Source organism: Trichosurus vulpecula, chromosome 1, assembly GCF_011100635.1.
Source record: "Trichosurus vulpecula isolate mTriVul1 chromosome 1, mTriVul1.pri, whole genome shotgun sequence".
NCBI lineage: Eukaryota > Metazoa > Chordata > Mammalia > Diprotodontia > Phalangeridae > Trichosurus > Trichosurus vulpecula.
The window spans coordinates 194196223-194217367 of record NC_050573.1 but is presented as its reverse complement, the minus strand read 5'-3'; the positions used below and the strand labels follow the sequence as shown (position 1 = coordinate 194217367).

General features: G+C 38.4%; 1 protein-coding gene across 1 annotated transcript; it reads left to right on the top strand.

Annotated features, from left to right (window-relative positions):
- The first annotated feature begins 181 nt into the window (after positions 1-181).
- On the top strand, positions 182-21073 carry ARMH2 (armadillo like helical domain containing 2). The gene is made up of 2 exons (XM_036752723.1): positions 182-510; positions 20527-21073. The coding sequence occupies exons 1-2, from the start codon at positions 267-269 to the stop codon at positions 20946-20948; spliced, it is 666 nt and encodes a 221-aa protein (XP_036608618.1). The 5' UTR covers positions 182-266; the 3' UTR covers positions 20949-21073.
- The last annotated feature ends 72 nt before the right edge of the window (positions 21074-21145 follow it).

Here is a 21145-nt window from a genome sequence, read left to right as displayed (position 1 = left end):
TCTGTTTACCTCAATTGTAAAATGGGATTTAGAATAGCACCTAACTCACAGAGTTGTCATCAGGATCAAATGAGATAATATCTGTAAAGAGCTTAGCACAGTGCCTGGCACACAGTAGGTACTATCTAAATGCTTACTCCCTTCCTTTTCCCCTTGTTGGTTTATTCCATTCTACAGTGTTGCTAAGTGATCAAGACAGAATTCTTGACTATAAACTTGCTTTAGTGCTACATGTAGTATATGGGAAACTAATCAGTTACTGCCCAATGGCTCAGCCACAAAATATTTGCCAACAATGTATGGCACTTATAGTTGGCATATTCACAAAGATATTTTCCTTCTTTAAAAATCTTTGCTTCCACCAGAGGAAAGAAAAGAAAGCTAGTGCAGTTGAAAGCGTCTTTCACAAAGAAAAAATCGTAATACTCGGCTATCAGTTGAAGAACAGATCTCTGTCCCTTGAGAAGAGAGCCCAAGCTGCCTTTAGATTGGGTCTGTTGGCTTTCACAGGTACTGACTAAAAAAATCTTATTCTGAAAGATTTGTTCTCATTTTTCTTTACCAGTGTATCCTAGCAGACATGGTGAAATGGGTCTGAAAATCTTTTATCAAATACAGTATAACCTAGGGTTGTCTTAAAGTTAGTTTCATAAGACCCATGGCATGTGATATAAATTGTTAATTGGTCAAATGGTGTTACAAAGTTGTCATGATTTTAAAGCGGGGTTTGGTTATATTGTAGTAATGATTTTGGTTATACAGTTACCCCTTCCACATTGTGACTTTCCCCAGGTAGGTTTTGTTATTGTCATGGGTTGACATAATAAATTAAATGGGAATAGAGGGAGGTTTCTGTGGAAGCCACAGGTGGAACTTGAAGGCCAGCAGACAATGCAAAAAAAAAAATTTAGAAACTCTGAAATACATAAAAGATATGTATGGTATTGTATAATATCAACATATTTTATCTTTTAATACCATAAATATACACAATTTCTTCTTCTCTGGTACAAAGGGAGAGCCAAAAAAAAATTTAACTTGGAACTTCCAGATCATGGGAGCACCACTCCCCTAACTCCCAAGATGTGGAAGGGATAATAACTGTAATATATTATGATTAATGACTCTATTACTAAAGGATGTTAGTTGGGATAGTGTTATTTGGTACTGGGCATTCACTCATCAAAGCCATATGTTTAAAATTCCATGAAACAATGTAACTTTTTTACCTTAAAAAAAAACTTTATGTTACAACATATTGAAAATAATCCTTCAGTAAGAGCATGTAGTCATCCTAAATTCCAACCCATGAAATTCCAAATATTATTCTGCGAACGTATAATTTCATTGTAAGTAGGTATTTTGTAAATAGTCAATTCTTGACTTACCTAGTTCAAAGGCAGCAGGTAACCAGATAGCGAAGATGATGCATAATTGTATGGAAACCTAGCAACACCGAGGAGAAGAAAGGGGGAGAATATTTGCGTAATAGTCAAAGGAGGGGGAAACAGTGACGATATTGTGAGTAGGCCTTCTGGCCAGAAGAAGAGGAAATGGATGATTTCTTTATATATACCATAAAGCTAACTTGCAGGGGGGATATAATTGAAAAATAAGACATTGGTAAGAGGTCTCTTTCCACCCAAACCAAAAAAGCTGCTAATTTTTTTAACTTCTCTTGCTAACAATTTTATCTTTCAGAAGGTAGAAGAAATAATAAAGAAGGGGGAATGATTTATTCTGGACCTCATTCTGACCATTAACAAAGAACCAATTGACAAAGTAGAAATGATGAAAATTTTGGGAGGATATGTTAGCATAACGCTTTTTGAATTCAACTCTGGAATAACATATTACTTGGGTTCACTGTAGTGGTAATATACAACTAAGCATCTCCATCCAGTGCCTATTCTAATAACAGATCAGGAGAGACATAAAATAAATAGCATTTAATTTGGACTAAAACCATTCTCAGCTTCCCACATACAAATGAATATAAATTCTAACAGGTTCACTTGATGATGGGGAAAGGGACTCATTACTAAAGAAATGCCCAAGGAAACTCCTACTCTGAGGTGAGAGAGGCTTCAAGCTTCACCCAAGACTCCTGCTATCCCCCATCTTCCATAAGCTGACTATGTTTTGCTGCTTTACAGCAAATGGAGAAGTTTTGAATGCTGCGGATAAGTTCACTTACCTTGGTAGCGTACTTTCTAGGGATGTACACATTGATAATGAGGTTGACACATATATTGCCAGAGCTAGCTCAGTGTTTGGGAGGCTCCCAAGGAAAGTGTGAGAGAGAAGAGGTATAGGCTGCTACCAAACTGAGGGTCTACAGAGCCATTGTGCTGACCTCATCATCGTATGCCTGTGAAACCTGGACAGTATACCAGCACCATGACAGGAAACTGAATCACACACATTTTGAATTGTCTTAGGAAGATTTTGAAGATCACCTGGCAGGATAAGATACCAGACACTGAGGTCCTTTCTTGAACTAAACTGACAAGCATTCATACTCTACTGCAGAGAGTGTAACTCCAATGGGCTGGCCACATTGGTTGAATGCCAAACCTATGCTTGCCTAAAAGACTATTTTATGGAGAACTCACACAGAGCCAGCGTTCTCATGCTGGTCAGAAGAAGAAATAAAAGGAAACTCTCAAGATCTCTCTTAAGAATTTTGGGATTGATTGTGTGACATGGGAGAAATGGGCACAGGACCTCCCAGCATGGTGTGCCCATATCAGAGAAGCTGCTGTGCTCTATGAGCAAAGCAGAATTGAATTAGCTCAAAAGAAATTCAAGATGCTCAAAGTTAGAGAACCCACTCCAAATGTTCACATGGACTATTTGTGCCTGCCAGGTGGTAGAGCATTCCAAGCTCATATTGGTCTGATCAGCCACAGTCCGATGCATTGTAATGTGACTCTAACATAGTGATGTCGTTTGGTCCTCTTCAAGAATGAGGGACAACAACCAACCAACCTTGTTTTGCTGCTTCTTAGCTCCACTTCCTGCAGTTCTTCAAGGTAGACCAGGTACTTTCTTGCTGTTCCACATTCTGAGGAAATTTGGAGATTCTGCCACTCATATATAGCATTCAGCCTCTATAGCTGCCATCCACTAAAATTCTGCTACTACTGATTCCAGTGTTCTCCATCGTTGCCATCCCCTCCAGTTCCACCCTCCATCTCTAGAGCTGTCAATGTTGAAGCAATTGCTCACTGCTGCTATTATTGCTTCAACAGAGAGGTGTCATTTTTTATATTAATCAGATCAACATGCCTAGGGGTTAATCAACACATTTAGTATCATATATTCAGAACTGGATATGGCCTTAGAGTCACCAAGCCCAACACTCTTATTTTGTAGGTGACAAAACTAAGGCCCAATGAGTTTAAGTGGGTTGCCTAAGGCCACCCAGGTTCAAGTGACAGAATGGGATAAGAAGCTTGATCCTCTTACCCTAAATTCAGCACTCTTAACCTCTTCTATCATTGTCATCATTGTTATTATTTTCAATAATAATAATAACAGCTACCGTTTGAATAGTGTCTACTATGTGCTAAGTGCTTTACAAATATTATCTCGTTTGATTCTCATGCCTCTGGGAGGTAGGTGCTATTATTTTCCCCATTTTAGTTGAGGAAACTAAAGCAAATAGAGGTTAAGTGATTCGCCCAAAGACACATAGCTAATAAATGTTATCAGTCACACTTGCACCAAACCTAGCTAACACATTAGATTGTACCCTTGAGGGTAAAGACTGTCTTTTTTTTGTATTGAAAGTCCCAGCACACAGCTTACTACCTAGCACATAGTAGTTGCTTGATAAATGTTTATTGACTATTTTCACACAAAGGACTAATCAGACTATGGGCAAAATCTCGATGATTTCCCCCAAATGAATTTCTCTCACATTTTCCTTGTCCCAGTTCGTGATCCATACCTCCTACCAAGTCTTTCTGAGGTTGGGGATAATTACATGTATCTCAGTCGCCCTTTCAATTCCAGTGATCCTCTAGATCCTTGCTCCAGTCGCTATAGTACCCTTCTGTGTATGTTATCTTGAATTTTTAACATGCCTTAAGAAGACACTAGAAACCCTGGAGGAGAAAGAGCACAAGTAGGTAGCCTCTAATAGTACTCTTGCCATTACAGCAAAACTCTCACACATGAGATGAGATGAGATGGGATGGGATGGGATGGGATGGGATGGGATGGGATGGGATGGGATGGGATGAGATGGGATGGGATGGGATGGGTTGGGATGAGATGGGATGGGATGGGATGGGATGGGATGGGACAGGGATGCCAAGCATGATCTGATCAATACCCTCTAGAATTTAAGAGAAAAATTTCAGAAATTTCAGAAAAAGGACAGGTAGGATCCAGTGACCTGAGATTCTACAACAGCAGGATGGAAGGCTCTCAAGAATAATATTGTTACTAGACAGTTGAATTCTGATAAGGAAGAAATATGCTTGTTGATTGATGTGGCTGCACAAGAAAATCACTATAAACTCAAAATGATTAAAAGATATGGACAGAATAAGGATATATTCATCTGAGGATTAATACTGAAACAAAGTAGGTCAATCCTATGAAAATATTGTTTTTAAAAAAAGGCTAAGAGACAGAATCAGATTCAAGTTGTGACAAACACTGAAAAAATCTAAAAGAGCTTTTAAAGCTCAGTTGTCAGCAAGAGGAAAATCAAAAAGGTGGCTAGAATCAGTGGTTGGAATGACTAGAATCTTGGTAAACAACTGTGGAGATTAGGTGGAACTACTAAAATTGTATTTGCTTTCAATTTTTCTACAAACAAAAATGATCTTCAGAATGGTCAGAAGAATATGGTTAAAACTGGGTACACATAAAGAGATGGAAAGAAAGCACCTAGCTATCTTAAGAAGTCCATGTTATTAGGCCTGGAAGGATCCTGAAGATGTACGGATATGGGTTCACTTGCTGTTACTGATCTCTGAAAAATCATGGAAAACAATAAATAAGCTGTGGGACTGGATAAGGGTATATGTCCAAATTTTTAAAAGGGGAATAAGGTAGACTCTTCTAAATGTAGTTAGAAGGATCCTACAGAACAGTAATTTTTACTTCATTATCCAGAAAAATCTTAGAAAAATTTATTTGTTCATTCACTTATTTGTTTGTTTTTGAGAGGCACTCTATACACATCTTGTTTGATGACCATAGCAACCCTGGGAGATAGGTGGTTGGTTGGTTATTGACCTTCGTTCTCAAAGAGGACCAAAAGAACATCACTATGTTAGAGTCAAGTTACAGTATGTCCAGCTGTGACTGATCAGACTAATATGAGCTCAGAATGTTCTATCACAGGCTGGGTGCAAATAGTCCATATGAACATTTGGGATGGATTCTCTAAATTTGCACATCTTGTGTTTCTTTTGAACTATTTCAATTCTGCTTTGCTCATAGAGCACAGCACCTTCTCTGATATGGGCACACCATGCTGAGTGGCCCTATGTCAATGTCTCCCATGTGACACAATCAATTACAAAATTCATAAGAGAGACCTTGAGAGTCTCCTTGTATTTCTTCTTCTGATCACTATATGAGCACTTGCTCTGTGTGAGTTCTCCGTAAAATAGTCTTTTAGGCAAGCATAGGTTTGGCATTCAACCAATGTGGCCAGTCAATTGGAGTTACACTCTCTGTAGTAGAGTTTAAATGCTTGTCAGTTTAGTTCAAGATAAGACCTCAGTGGGGCAGCTAAGGTGGTGCAGTGAGTAGAGCACCAGCCCTGGAGTCAGGAGGACCTCAGACACTTGACACACTTCCTAGCTGTGTGACCTTGGGCAAGTCACTTAACCCCAATTGTCCTGCTTCCCCCCCTCCAAAAAAAAAAAAGAAAGAAAAAGAAAAAAGGACCTCAGTGTCTGGTATCTCATCCTGCCAGGTGATATTCAGAATCTTCCTAAGACAATTCAAATGCGCGCAATTCAAATTCCTGTCATGGCATTGGTAGACTGTCCAGGTTTCACAGGCATACATTAATGAGGTCAGCACAATGGTTCTGTAGATCTTCAGTTTGGTATTCAGCCTTCTCTCTCACACTTTTCTTGAGAGTCTCCCAAAACTGAGCTAGCTCTGGCAATGCATATGTACACAATTATCAATGTGTATATCCCTGGAAAGTATACTGCCAAAGTAAGTGAACTTAATTCATAGTATTCAAAATGTTTTCATTTGCTGTGACTGATGGTTCCACATATGGATGTTGTGGTGCTGGCTGATCTAGCACCTGTATTTTCTTGGTGTTAATTGTTAGGTCAAAATTAGCACAAGCAATGAGGAATCGATCCATACTTTGCTACCTCTCAGCTTCAGAAGCTGCATTGAATGCACGATCATCTGCAAACAAAAAATCATGCACCAATACTCCCTCCACTTTAGTGTAGGCTTGTAGCCTTTTTAGTTGAATAATTTGCTCTCAGTGTGGTAGCTGACCTGTTTGTCCTCATTGTAGGCGTTTGACAACATGGCTTAAAATATCATGCTAAAAAGCATAAGAGCAGGCACACAGCCTTGTTTCACTCCATTGGTGACTGGGAAAGCATGAGAGCCTTGTACATTATCCAGAACCTGGGCAAGCACGCTGTCATGAAATTGACGTACAATACTGATGAACTTCTCCAGGCAACCAAATTTTGACATAATTTTCCATAAGCCCTTGCAACTGACAGTAGCAAAGGCCTTGGTCAGATCGAGAAATATTGTGTACAGACCTCTTTCTGCTTCTGGCATTTCTCCTGGAGTTGTCGGGCAGCAAACACCATATCAACCATACCTCAACCCCTTCTGAAGCCGCACTAGCTCTCAAGTAGAAAACCATTTTCCAGGTGAAGAGTCAGACTAGTAATTCCCTGTCAAGAATCTCACCAGCAATGACTAAGAGAGAGCCCCTCATGATTATCACAGGACAATCTATTTCCTTTACCTTTATGGAGGTGGACAACGGAGGTATCCTTAAATTCCTGGGGGATAATCTCCTCTTATAATCTGGAAAATTTCAGTCAGCTTTTATATGAGCAATGGACCCTCCACCTTGTAAATCTCAGCTGGAACAGAATCAGAACCAGGTTCTTTGCCACAGGAAAGGAGCCTAATGGCATTCAGAACCTCTTCTTCAGTTGGAACTTCAGTTAGAGAAGGATTGACTTCAACTTGAGGTAAATGGTCAATGGTCTAGCATTGATTCGTGATGGTCTGTTGAGAACACTATGGAAGAGTTTAGCCCATCTCTCTAGTATCATGTCTTTATCACTAATCAATGTGATTCCATCAGCAAAGTAGTTGAGATGCACAATAGGTCTTTGGCCCATAAACAGCCTGCAGGGCACCATAAATGCACTTTGAGTTGTTACTATCAGCATAAAACTGAATTTCATCTGCCTTCTTACTGAGCTAAGAATCTTGAATCTCTCTAAGCTTTACTTGTACTTTACTTTTGATGGATTTAAAAGCTTCTTTCTTAGAGGCGGATGAACTATTCTGCTGGTAAACCCTGTGGAGTTCTTCTTTTTCATTTAGCAGCTTCTGAATTTTCATATCATTTTCATCAAACTAGTCCTGCTGTTTGCAAGTGTTCTGACCCAGATGAGCAAATGCAGTGCTGTATACCAAATCTCTGAAAGATGCCCACTCCTTTTCTGCTCAACTGTGTTGGCTCAACTTTCCCTCCAAGTTAGCAACAAACTGTTCCCACTCAGAGAAGCTCTAATCTGTTGACATTAATTCTTCTGGTAGTCATTTTGCTTTGGAGGCACTGCTTTTGCTGAATGCGAATATTTAGCTTGGAGAAGATAAGTCTGATTAATCCAGCACTCCTGCCACACATTGCCTTCATCACCCTCGCATCCTGTCTGTCTCTTCTCCTTACAGTCACATAGTCTGTTAAATGCCAATATTTGCTGCAAGGGTACATCCACAAAGTTGTATTTCATTTAGGTAAATGGAAGATAGTGTTGGTGATGAGAAGATCATGATACCCACAAATCTTCATAGTAAGAGACCATTGCTGTTGCTGTTTCCAACTCCATTCTGCCCAGGGACTCCCTGACATATCTGGTAGTCTGAGCCTACTCTAGCATTAAAGTCACCCAAAATTATCAACTTGTCCTCTTTTGGCACGATGGTGATAAGAGTCTCCAGGTCGTCATAAAATTTTTCCTTGACCTCATTAGGATGCGTCATGGTGGAAGCATAGGCACTGATGATGGTGGCATGGCATTTTCCTGCAAGTGGCAATCACATCGTCACAAGCCTATCATTCACTCCTTTTGGTAAGCATACAAGCTTGTTGACTAGATTAGTTTTGATTGCAAAACCTACACCAGTTTCATGGCACTCCCCTTCACTGCGGCTGCTTCAGAAAAACATGCATCCAGCTCCAACTTCAGTAGGCTGGCCTTCATTTGCTAGCCTTGTTTCACTCAGGGCTGCTATTTGCATGCAACACCTGCCAAGTTCTCTCACAACAAGAGCTGTTCATCTTTCAGGTCTACTGGATTTTATATTGTCTATAAATATTCACACATTCCATGTACTGCTGGTGAGTGAAATCATCATTGCAGAAGTTGAACATGTTTTTTGTGTGTTTCAACCACAGGGTGCGATTGCTATCTGCCATAGCAATCAGGCCAGGGTTGAGTGAACAGAAAATTTTTAGGGCACCTTTTCTAGCCCATTCCTCACACCAGAGAGTGAGCAATGCAGTCCTTAAAAAACTGTTCAGACACCCTTGGGGTTGCGAAACCCCATTGCTCCTTCCAATGAGAAGGTGACCCTATATCTCCTGGGCCACCTGTGTGCAAGGTAGCTCCCAGTGTATCTGCACTTGCTGCTTCACCACTTGCCTGTTGCCACAGGACTTTGAGATAGGTTAAAAAAAGTAAAATGGTATGGGTGATATCTTTTGATTCATGCATAAGTTGAATTTAAGTGAGGAAGAGTTGCATGAAGTCATTGGCCTCACTCTCTCTTCCACTGTCATCACAGTCCAGTGGCAGAAGACAGTCAAAGTGACTGGTGATGGCTCAAGATCCAGTGGGTGCCCTTGCCATCTTCTATGTCTAACCAAGCTCTAAGCCAGACCTTCACAACTTGGCAGTAGGTAGGGACCAAAATTAAAATAGGCTAAACTTCTTTAGGCCACAGATAGGTTTTTAGCTTCTCACTTTCCAAGTAAATGTATAATTAATGATTAAACTATTTCTCAAAAACACTTTTTTTAATCGGGACATAATCCGGAAACTGCAATCAGCAAACACTTCCTTATGAAGTCACCTTCATTGAAAGACTTCCCAGCAGCAGCAATTTCTTTAGAAATCTGAAAACTAACCTTAGTGGCCGCCTCATTTTCTGAGTTTACTTTCTTGAAAAACCATTGTTCCCCACTGATATTTTTCAGCAATTTGGATGCTTTAATTTGTTTTTCATTGGTGTCCAATTTACTTAAGTCAGGATGTTTTGATTCAAAATGACAAGGAAAATTTTATTGCTTTGGAATGGCTATTACTTCTCAGCAAACAAGGCACAATACTTTGTGTCTCATGTAAGTAAACAAGTATCTTTTTGTCTACTCTGGATTAAACACCCTATGTTCTGATTCTATCTTCTGTTTCTTTTTATCACCCATTTTACAAAGTCACCCCCAAAACTTTAATTTTAGAGCAAAAAAATCTCCATAGCAACTGCTCACATACAAAGAAATAATAAACTGAGCGTCTGACCTAGGAGAGAGCATCATACGCTCACGTGACTTGGAGGGTAGCCACACAGCAAGGGAGGGGAAGAAGCCTTCTCATTGTTGCCACTCATCATATAGCGGGCATCAGCTGCATTGGTGTGTGGATGCACTCACTTTGTCCCTGTTCAACTCCAGTAACAACCAAAAACACTCTCGCTCTTCACAGACTAGAGACAGATTGACAACAGTTGGTTGCACTGGGTCATGTGACAAACAGGAAAGAGTGCTCAGTGGTAACCCACCCACCAAGTTACATGACGGGTACAACAGAGACTAGTGGAAGGTGGCTTAAATGGGGCACTGACATTTACTTTCTTTTACATTCTCTACATTTTTCATGGGCTGCCCAAAATCTTTTGGCAGGCCACAGGCAGCCCACAGGCCATATGTTGTGTAGGCCTACTCTAAGCGCTCCACAGCACCTGCTTCAGATGATTTCATGACCATTGGAACAAGTTGTTCTCATCTGCCCATTCCACCAGGAGAAGTCTTCACATGCTTGGGGTAAACACCCCCCTAACTCACCAATGGGTTTGAGACCCCTCAGTTACCCTCAACCTGGTTTAGTTTGTTTGCCTAAATGGTTTGTCAGGATGTGGCCACTGTGCATGCCACAGCTTCTTGGAGCCATGAGTGAGAGTTAGGTGGATCAGGTGGACACCAAGGCCGCCCTGAAAAGGGCTTAGCAGCCCTCATACCAGAGGTACTAGTCTTCCCAGAACATACTCTACACCCCAGGAGATAGGTACCACAGGTAGTATTATACCTTATTTTACAGATAAGGAAGCCAGACTCAGAGAGTTCAAGTGACTTGCCCATTATTAGACTCACAGGGATCTAGAAAATATTACTAAAAATGTGCTTTTTTGACTACTTAGGAAGGAAAGCAACCATTATTATAAGTCAAGGCATTTTCATTAAAAACAAATTATATCAGACTAACCTCAATGGCTTTTTCGACAGGGTTATCAGATAAGCAAATTAATGAAATGCAATAGATATAGTATACATACAGAATACTTTTGTGCTGTAAGAAATAATGAAAGAAATTGTTTCAGAGAAACCTAGAAAAATATATGAACTTATGATGCCGAGTGAGGAGAACAGAACAAGGCGAATAATTTATGCAAAGACAACAATATGATAAAGACAAACAACTTTGAAAAAATATGATCAGTGTATGATTCCAGAGGACTAATGATGATACTTGCTACCCACCTCTTGATAGAGTGGTAAAGGATTAGGAGTGCAGTATAAGCCACATGGTTTGGTTTGTTTTTTTTATTCTGTACATGTTTTGCTTAATTATATATGTTTGTAGCAGGGATTTAATTTTTATTTCATTCCCAATCTATTGGGAAGGGATGGAGTAAGAAGAAGAAAATCCAGATTTTTTTTCTGAGTAATGAAATAATAAAACTAAAATTATAATTAAAAAATGAAATCTCACCTTAATTGCTCTTAATTCTAGTACCTTCCTTCTGTCGATTATTTCCAATTTATCCTGTATGTAACCTGCTTGCACATAGTTATTTACATATTTTCTTCTCCTTTGGACTATGGACTCCTTGAGAGACGGGATTATTCTTCACCTTTTTTTTTTTGTATCCCCACTGCTTAGCATAGTATCTAGTTTCTAGTTGTTTTTGTTGTTGTTGAGTTGTTTCAGTCATGCCCAACCCTCCATGACCGTATTTGTGCTTTTCCCGGCAGAGATACTGAAGTGGTTTGCCATTTTCCTTCTCTAGCTCATTTTACTGAGGCAAATGGGGTTAAATGACTTGCCCAGGGTCACATAGCTACTAAGTGTCTGAGGCTGGATTTTAACTCAGGTCTTCTTGTCTCTAGGCCTGGCACTCTATTCACTATGCCACCTAGCTGATTGGCTTATAGTCATTCTTAATAAATGTTTATTGACTGACTGACAATAAAGTCCATTCTGCTTAAAGGAGTCTTGCAGATTTTGCAAGGAAAGCATTCTTTTTTTTCTTAATAAATATCTTTTGGTTTTATATCACTTTCATTACTCAACATATCCTTTCACCTTCCCCGGGCAAAAAAAACCAAACTATCTCTTGTATACAACATGTTTCAGAGAAATACCATTACATTAGGATGGGCCATACTGGGATCAATAGGACAATTATCTTCCTTGTCTGCTTATTTATTTGGTGAAAAGGGCTCTTTGGAGGCTCAGGGTTGGCCTGCCACATAATTATCCACCTCTTAGAGCCCCTCAAGGTAAATAAGTTCCTCAACCTTCCCAGCAAGACCACATCTTCACAAGCCCCAAGTCCATCTGGCCCAAATAGACATTTCTTCTCATAAAGAAGGCCTTGACTCAAAGCCTCCCATAGTTCTAAGAAGTCTCTTACTTTCAGTTTACGATACAGTTCATTTCAGAAGTGTCCTATAAAATTATGCTCTTTGGGGTGAGGAGGAGAGGGGACATATGTGAGGGAGACTTCACAGAAGGAAACAAAAGTTTCTTGGCCTGAAAGAACTCTGAATGTTTGTGTGGGGTAGGTCACATACATCACTCATGCCTACTTTTTGTATACCCTCCCCAGCCAGCCAGTATTAACATTCATTAACTTCCTCTGCTTTGCTCTCCAGCATATGAAATTGCCAGGTAATAATAGCCCTCCTAGATAAAGCATTCCATCACAGTCTGTATGGGAGGCAGATTAACTGTAGAGGAAACAGCAGTGGGGAAAAAGCATGCAACTAGGAAGCCACGACTATGCGAGATCATAGGAATATAGGATCATAGACCTTAAAGACCATGCACAAGGAACTCATTTTTAAAATGAGGAAACTGAGGCCCAAAGAAGCTAGTCACACCGCTAATAAGTGACAGAGGAGAGTGATGTATCCAAGTGATATATCCGAGGCAGGAGTGGGGTGTGAATCTGGGTCTTCTGACTCCAACCCCGTGGCCTTTTCCACTGCCTTATTGCTAGGCTTGGCCTTATAATTGAATTCAATTCCATTTCATTTTTAATTCAATACTTATCAGGAACATAATAGATCCAGTGTGTTGTGCCATGCATAGCGATGACTAATTCCCTTTCTTGAAGGAATTAGTCTGATAGGGAAGATCCAATATATATACAAATAACTGCAATGCAAATAAGATCACAGATTTAGATCTGGAAGGGACCTTTGAAGCCATCGAGTCAAACCACTTCATTTTATAGATGAGGAAACTGAGACCGAGGGAGTTCAAAAGACTTGTCTGACCAAGCTCGTAGGGTTTTAAGTGTTTCAGGAAGGATTTAAATCCAAGTCTTCCTGACCCCAAGTCTAGCACGGTATGAGAAGAGAGAGAGAAAGTTCTGGCTAGGTGGCTCAAGAAAAACTTCATGGAGAAGGGGGCGTTGGAACTAGTAAGCACTAAATGTTGTTGTTTTTGTTAATATTATTAACCAGAGTAGCAGAGCTGGACAGAAAGCCAGTTCCTCAGCTGTGTAACTCAGAGGCTCCATGCTCTTACATGTCATTTTATACTATGCTTTCCCTTCATTTTCTGATCTTTCCCTTTAACTGAACTAAGGGAAGAAAGGGTTTAGTGATCTCTTGTCCAGAGAGTAAAAGGGACTAGGTCCCTATTCCCCCAGGGTTCAGGACTACGCTTGGGATATTGAGAGAATAAGTGAAGAAAGAAAATCTTGTGTGGCAGCAGCCAGTGAGCAAAGCAATTTCTGGCTTCTGAGGGAGATAATCCAATTTTTTTTCAATTCCAAACTTTGACACTCCCCCAAAAAAGAGCATTTCCATAGGCATAGCAAAACACAAAAGGAATTCTCTACAAAGCTGTGAATTTCCATTTCATACTACCTGGAGACTGGTTATTTTTTTGAGTATGTAATAAATTGTACATGTTTCTTTTAAAATCATCCTGCTTGCTTATGCTCCCTTCTGGAATTTTTTTTAATATTTCAATGCCCTCTTTTTTGGGGGGCCATCACTATTGCTAACCCTACCCCGCTTCTCCCTCTAGCCTCTCCCAGTTAAAAACCAAGAAACCAATTCACAGAAGCATCAAGACATCACCCTCATGATGTCATTGATCCTCTTCAAGAACAAAGGACAAACAAGAAGAGGAGTCCAAAAAAAAAATCTCTTGTAACAATAAACATAGGCAAAACGAATCCATACACTGCCATGTGCACAAAGGCACATCACTCTCTACACCTCAGGTCTACCACCTCTCCATCAAGAGGTGGGTAACATGTTTTATTCTTGGTCTTCTGTAGACAGGGTTACTTGTTACTTGGATGAGAGTTCTTACAAATCCTTCAAAGGATTTTCTTTACAATGTTGTAGCCTTTGCATAAATTGTTCTCCTAGAACAGGGATGGGGATCCTGTGGCCTTAAATCCACATGTGGCCCTCTAGGTCCTCAAACACAGCCTTTTAACTGAATTTAAGTTTTACAGAACAAATCCTTTCGTTAAGGGGACTTGTTCTGTGAAGATTGGATTCTGTCAAAGGGCTGCACTTGAGGACCTAGAGGGCCGAATGTGGCCTTGAGACCACAGATTCCCCACCCCTGTCCTAGAACATTATACACAGTAACAGCAACATTGTGCAATGACCACCTTTGATAGACTTAGGTCTTCTCAGCAATGCAATTATCTAACACACTTCCAAGGGCCTCATGATGGAAAATGCCATCCACATCCAGAGAAAGAACTATGGAGTCTGAATATAGATTGAAGCATACTATTTTCTCTCTCTCTTTTTTGTTGTTGTTATTTCTTTCTCATGGTTTTTCCCTTTTGTCTTGATTCTCCCTTCACAGTATGACTAATGAGGAAATATGTTTAATATGATTATACATGTATAACATATCAGATTGCATGACATTTTGCTGGGAGGGGGATAGGAGGAAGGAAGAAAAAAATTTGGAATTCAAAATCTTATAAAAGTAATTGGTAAAAACTATCTTTTCATGTAATTGGAAAAAATAAAATACTATTAAGTAGAAAAAATAAATAAATTGTTTTCCTAGTTCTGCTCACTTCAATGTGCTAGCTCATACTACCTAGGATTCTCGGAAATCATCTCTTTTTTGATTTCTTATGGTACCGTAATACTAATAATATTTTTGCTGTCAGGAATACACAACAAAGGTAAGAATGTAGAAAAAGAAAGTAGGGAGTCAGCAGACTCCACCTGACCCTTTCAATTTTGCCCCAAGTCGATTGATTAGTTGGTTAGTTAGCAATTAAGGGGATTTTGAGATAGAAGGGAAAAGGATCAGCTCAACCCAGCTCCACCCAGGAGCTTTGTGATTTTGCTACTTGGAAATCTCAAGAGGACTGAAACAGGAATCTGATATAGTGATATGTTAGAAGTTAAAAGAAATTTTAAACCATAATGCAAATAATAATAATAGCTAACATTTAGATAGCAACTACTATGTTCTAAGCACTGTAATAAGTGCTTTACAAATACTATCTCATTTGATGGGCACAATGAGGTAGATGCTACTATTATCCTCACTTACAACTGAGGAAACTAAGACTGAGGTTAAGTGACTTGCTCAGGGTCACATAGCTAGTACCTGCAGTCATATTTGAACTGGAGCCTTCTTGACTCACAGCCCAACACTATCCACTGTACCACTTAGCTATTTAGACCTGGAGTTTAAGTTAAAAGCCTTCAAGAAGCAGGAAGATAAAAGTCCAAAATACAGATTTTAAAACACCCAAGGGTTATCCATCCATGACATTCTAGGAAAAGTTTAACCTATGAGCTTACCAGTTAAGATGGTAATGTGAAAGGTCAGAAAGGAGGAGCTCAACTCTCTCATATATCCTCAAGCCAAGATCTAAAAAGGGTATCAAATAATGATCGAGAAATCCAGAGAGAAGCAATAGTAATCCCCTTCAACTAGCCCAGGACGACACAGATACACATGGTGTAATACAAATGCAAAAAATAAAGGACCTTTTAAGAAAATATTCAAACTTAAAAAAAGGCTAAATAATTGAATCCTAAGGAAGTGATGAGTCAAAGAATAAAACATAAAAACAATAAATAATTTTGCTAAAGAAGATGAGAACAATTCAGCCAAACCAGTCCTTGGGGGATAAATGTATATCTCCAAACACTTTGATAAATAAAAGAAAAAACTAGTTAATCAATTGAACTTAAAAAAAAAAAGGAAGAAAAGCAACAAATCAAAAATACCAAGCAAGTGAAAGGAGAGAGAAAAACAAAGGCAAAAACAAAAATCCCTCATTGAGTTGGGAAATAAAACTATAAAGCCAGTTTCATAAAACCAATAATAAAATGTATAAACCATTAACTAATCTGAATTTGTTTAAAGATGAAAACCAAATTGTTAATATAAAAAATGAACAAGGAAAATTCACAACAGAGGAAATAAAGATTATTAAAAATTATTTTGCCCAATTATGCACCAATAAAGCTGATAAATTTAAATAAAATGGATGAGTATTTTAAAAAAAAATACTAAGCCCAGATTCATAGAACAAGAAAAAAAATTAAATAAACCAAATTCATAAGCTTGTGGTACAGTAGATAGATCACTGGGCCCAGAGTCAGGAAGACCTGAGTTCAACTACGACCTCAGACACTTATTAGCTGTGTGCCTCTGGGTAAGTCACTTAACCTCTGTTTGCCTCAGTTTCGTCAACAGTAAAAACGGAGATAAAAAAAAAAGCACCTACCTTCTTGAGTTGTTGTGAGAATCAAATGAGAGAGATAATATTTGTTTAAAAAAAACACACAGTGCACAAAGCACTTAGCACAATGCCTGACACATGGTAGATACTAAATAGATGCTTGTTCTTTTCATATTCCATCTCAAAAAAAGAAATTAAACAAGCAGTAATGGAACTTGCAAAGCAAAAAAAACCTTGACACTAGATGGGTTTACAAATAAATTCTGTCAAGCACATTCAAAGAAAAATTAATACCAAAATTGCATAAAATGTTTACCAAAATAAGGAAAGAAGGAATCCTACCCAATTCCTTCCATAAGACCAATATCTTCATGATACCTAAATCAGGCATAGAGATAAAGCAGAAAAAGAAAACTATAGACCAATAACCCTAATGAATATTGAAACAAAAATATTGAATAAAACGTAAACAAATAATCAGTAAACATTTATTAAGTGCGTACTAAGTACTATGTACTAAGGCATTGTGCTAAGTGCACAATGGAGATGCCAAAGGAAGCAAAAGACAATCCCTGCCTTCAAATGACTTATAATCTAATGATAGGGACAATATATTTAAAAATTTACATATATAAGCATATATATATGAAGCAAGCTATGAACATAGTAAATGGGAAATAATTAACAGAGGGAAGGCGCTAGAATTAAGAGAGGTTGGAAAAGGCATCAGCAAAAGATGGAATTTTATTTGGGACTTAAAGGAAGCCAGGGAAGTCAGTTGACAAAGCTAAGGAGGGAAAGCATTCCAGGCATTGGGGACAGCCAGAGAAAATGCAACAACATACTAAATGATTACACACTATGGACAGGTTGAATTTATATGAATGATATAGTTTTAATTCAATATTAAGAAATCTATAAGCATAGTAGATTATATAAATAATAAAAATAATAAAAAAAAACCACAGGATTTTATGAACAGGTAAAGAAAAAGGCTTTTGAGAAAATGCAACACCGCTTTGTTAAAACCATTTAAAACCATAGGAATAAATGAGCTGTTCCTTAATATGGTAAGTGGTATTTACTAAAGCCAATAGCTAGAATTATTTTCAATGGACAAATGCTCAAACCCTTTCCAATAAGATCACGGTAAAATGAGCATGTCTTTTGTCACCACCATTATTTTGCTATAGTTCTGGAAATATAATTTATAGCAACAAGAAAAGAAAAAGGAGTCAAGGGAATAAACATAAGCAAAGAGGATACAAAATCAGGGGTTTTTTTGCAAATGACATGGTTTATTAGAGAGTCAACTAAACGAATCAAAGCAATTTATAACTTCAACAATGTGACATGATATAAAATAAATGCACAATATCTGCCTTTCTATGTGTTGCCAACAAGACCCAACAGGGAAAAGAAGAAAAAAATTATTTTAAAATAACTACACAATATATAAAATAGCTGGTAGTTTAATTATCAAGATAAATATAGGAATTATATGAATATATTTACAAAACATTCATTACAGAAATAAAGGTAAATAAAAATAACCAGAGAGATATTAACTGCTTGTGGTTGAGCCATGCCAATGTAATAAAAATGATTCCATGCAAATCAATATATCAACAAATTACCTTAAAAAACTCAAAATAAACAATAACAAAGGATTCATTTAGAGGAATAAAAGACCAAGGATCTGAAGAGAAATCACAAGGCAAAAGTAGGAATGAACAGGATAGAGCAATACCAAATCTCAAAATATACTATACAGAAGTAATCTTCAAAACAATTTGTTACTGGTTAAAAAAATAGAAAAGTTGATCAGTTGAAAAGATTAGGTTTATTAGACCTATAATCTATTAAACATGATAATATTTGATAAACCAACACCTCCAAATATTGGTTTAAGGACAAAACAAAAACTTCTAGAAAGATGGAAGACTGTGGCAGAAATTAGGTTTAGACCAACATCTCACACTATATGCCATAATAAATCTTAAATGGACAGAACAAACTAGAGGAACAGGAAAGGAGCAGCTAGGAAGCACATGGCTAAGGCACTGGACCTGGGGTCTGAGTTCAAAGTCAGCCTCAGACACTTACTAGCTCTATGACCCTGGGGAAGTCAATTAACCTCTGCCTCAATATCCTCAAATGAGGATAATAATAGCACCTACTTCCCAGGGTTGTTGTAAGGCGCAAACACGATAACAATTGTAAAGTGCTTAGCACAGTCCTTGGCACATAGTAAGTGCAATAAATGTTAGTTATTAATATTAATAGATGTGGATTGGGGAAGACTTCTTGATCAAAAAAATTACAAAGAAGATTATAGAAGATGAAATAGACAATTTCAATTATATAAAATTAAAACATTTTTACATACATAAAATAGGAGGGAAATTTTCCCCAGATAACTAGGGGAAATCTTTACAGCAAATTTTTCTGATACAGGTCTGACAGTAATAGGAATCGGACTTATGATTTTATTGTAAAGCAATTCCTCCAGAATAGGAATCACCAGGTGAGGAAATTCCTTCTAAGAATGCAGGTCATTGCCTTCTCTGCAACTTCTAGTCTTAGACAGCATGAAGAACTAAAAAGTTAAATGACTTGTCCAGGGTCACATAGCCAGTATCAGTCAGAGGCAGGACTTAAACCCAGGTCTTCCTGGCTCTGAGGCTAGCTCTACATCCACTACATAATTCTGCATTTTTCTGACAGTCTATATAGATAGGGAATTGATACAAATATATACAGCAAGAGTAATTCCCCAATAGAAAAATGGTAAGTGAATGTGAACAGGCAATTTTCACAGGAACAAATCTAACCTTTCAATAGCAACATAAAAAAAAATACTGAAAATCACTTGTAATAAGATAAATGAAAATTAAAATAACTCCGAAAAATATTTATTGCAGTACTCTTTGTTGTAGCAAAGAACTAAAAAGTAAGAGGGGGATGTGAAAACAAATTATGGCACATAAATGTAACTGAACACTATTATGCCATTAAAAATGATGAAAAGGTCTGATTTGGAGAAATTTGGAAAAATATATGAACTGGGAGAAAAAGCAGGGAGAGCTAAGGCCGTTTGGGCTAGTGTTGCTACAAGTCTGATCCTTATCTTGTATTTATAAGGCTATTTGTGTTAAAAGAACAAGAGAGCCAGCTGAGATCTCATTGTAAAAAAAGAAGTATGATGATCTCAGTGACTTTCTGTGTGCCTATTTTTGTGCTCTCCTGAGTTATGTGTCTCTGAGGAAGTAGTGTGTGTTAGATAATGTTATAAGCTGCCAGAGGCATTAGACACGAAATTGACCTAACAGCTACCGGGGTGGGTAACCTGCAGCCTCGAAGCTACCTGTGGCCCTCTAGGTCCTCAAGTGCAGCCCTTTGAATCCAAACTTCATACAACAAATGCTCTTAATAAAGGATTTGTTCCGTAAAACTTGGATTCAGTCAAAAAGCTGTACCCAAGGACCTAGAAAGCCCCATGTGGCCTCAAGGTCACAGGCTCCCCACAGGCAATGATGACTCTGTCATGAGATCAGTGATGGTTGTGCCCTTGACATACCTTCTGAGCCCCTCCCTATTTTCTCCAGCATGCCTGTGTCAGAGATCCCCGTAGTCCCTGAGGTTCCTATGTAGAGGGTCCTAGCAGAGGATCCTGATAATGTTTGCTAGCTAGACCCACCAGTCACTAAAAGGACTGGGGCAAAGGATAGGGAAATTAGGTAAGAATCTCATGGCTAAACCCTGGGACAGGGCAGGAACTTAATCACAGAGGACTGGAAAAGAAATTGGCAAATTGAGATATATAGAAGTAACTCAGTCATAGGAGAACAAGATAAACATTCTTATTATTCATTTATTCAACACTCCTGCTTCTATAAGAGCTAGCCAATCTCTAAAAACTTTTTAGGGTTTCATTTTGAAGCACAGGGTTATTGGGGATGGAAGGGAATCCAGCCCTTCAGTGGATGGAAAAGGTTCTTTGGTAACTAGCTAGTTAATTAAGTAAAAAAAAAAAATTAGAAACACAATTGTTTGTTTTTTGTTTTTCAGGAGGACCAATGGCAGCAAAATGGGTATCCGACTACATGAATGACATAGCTTTACTCTTGCAAAGGGAAAATCTCCCTCCACGTATCAAGATCATGCTACTGCAGAGCGTTTCCAGTTGGTGCTACTTAAACGTTTGGGGCCAAAAGAGAGCTAGATTCGTAAACATAATTGCCATTCTTGTGTCTTTTCTGGAAGAGGAGGTTACCAATCCCGAGTTAAAGAGCTCCATGATGCCTGTCAAATTCTGGTCTTGCTATCTTCTTGCTATCATTATTTGTAACAACATGCCAGTCGTCCAGGAACTTACACATCATACTTCTTTGAAGTTCTCACTACAACTTCTGGCAAGTGAGAATTGGCTGGGATGGCCTGAGAATTTTGCTGAAGTCTTGTTCTTCCTGCTGGGGTACCACAGGACTTAATTAGACAGGCTATTTAAAGGAAACAGGAGTCAGAAAAATAGTGTCCCCGCTTAGACATTAGTACTCTCATATTTGCCTTGTATTGTATTAATGGCAGAGAGCCGTAATAAAAATGGATATAACGTTATTCTTCAAAGTTTCTTTACTGGCAGAATTGCCTAGAATTGTAAAAGGTTTTGCAGTTGCTACAGTGGCCA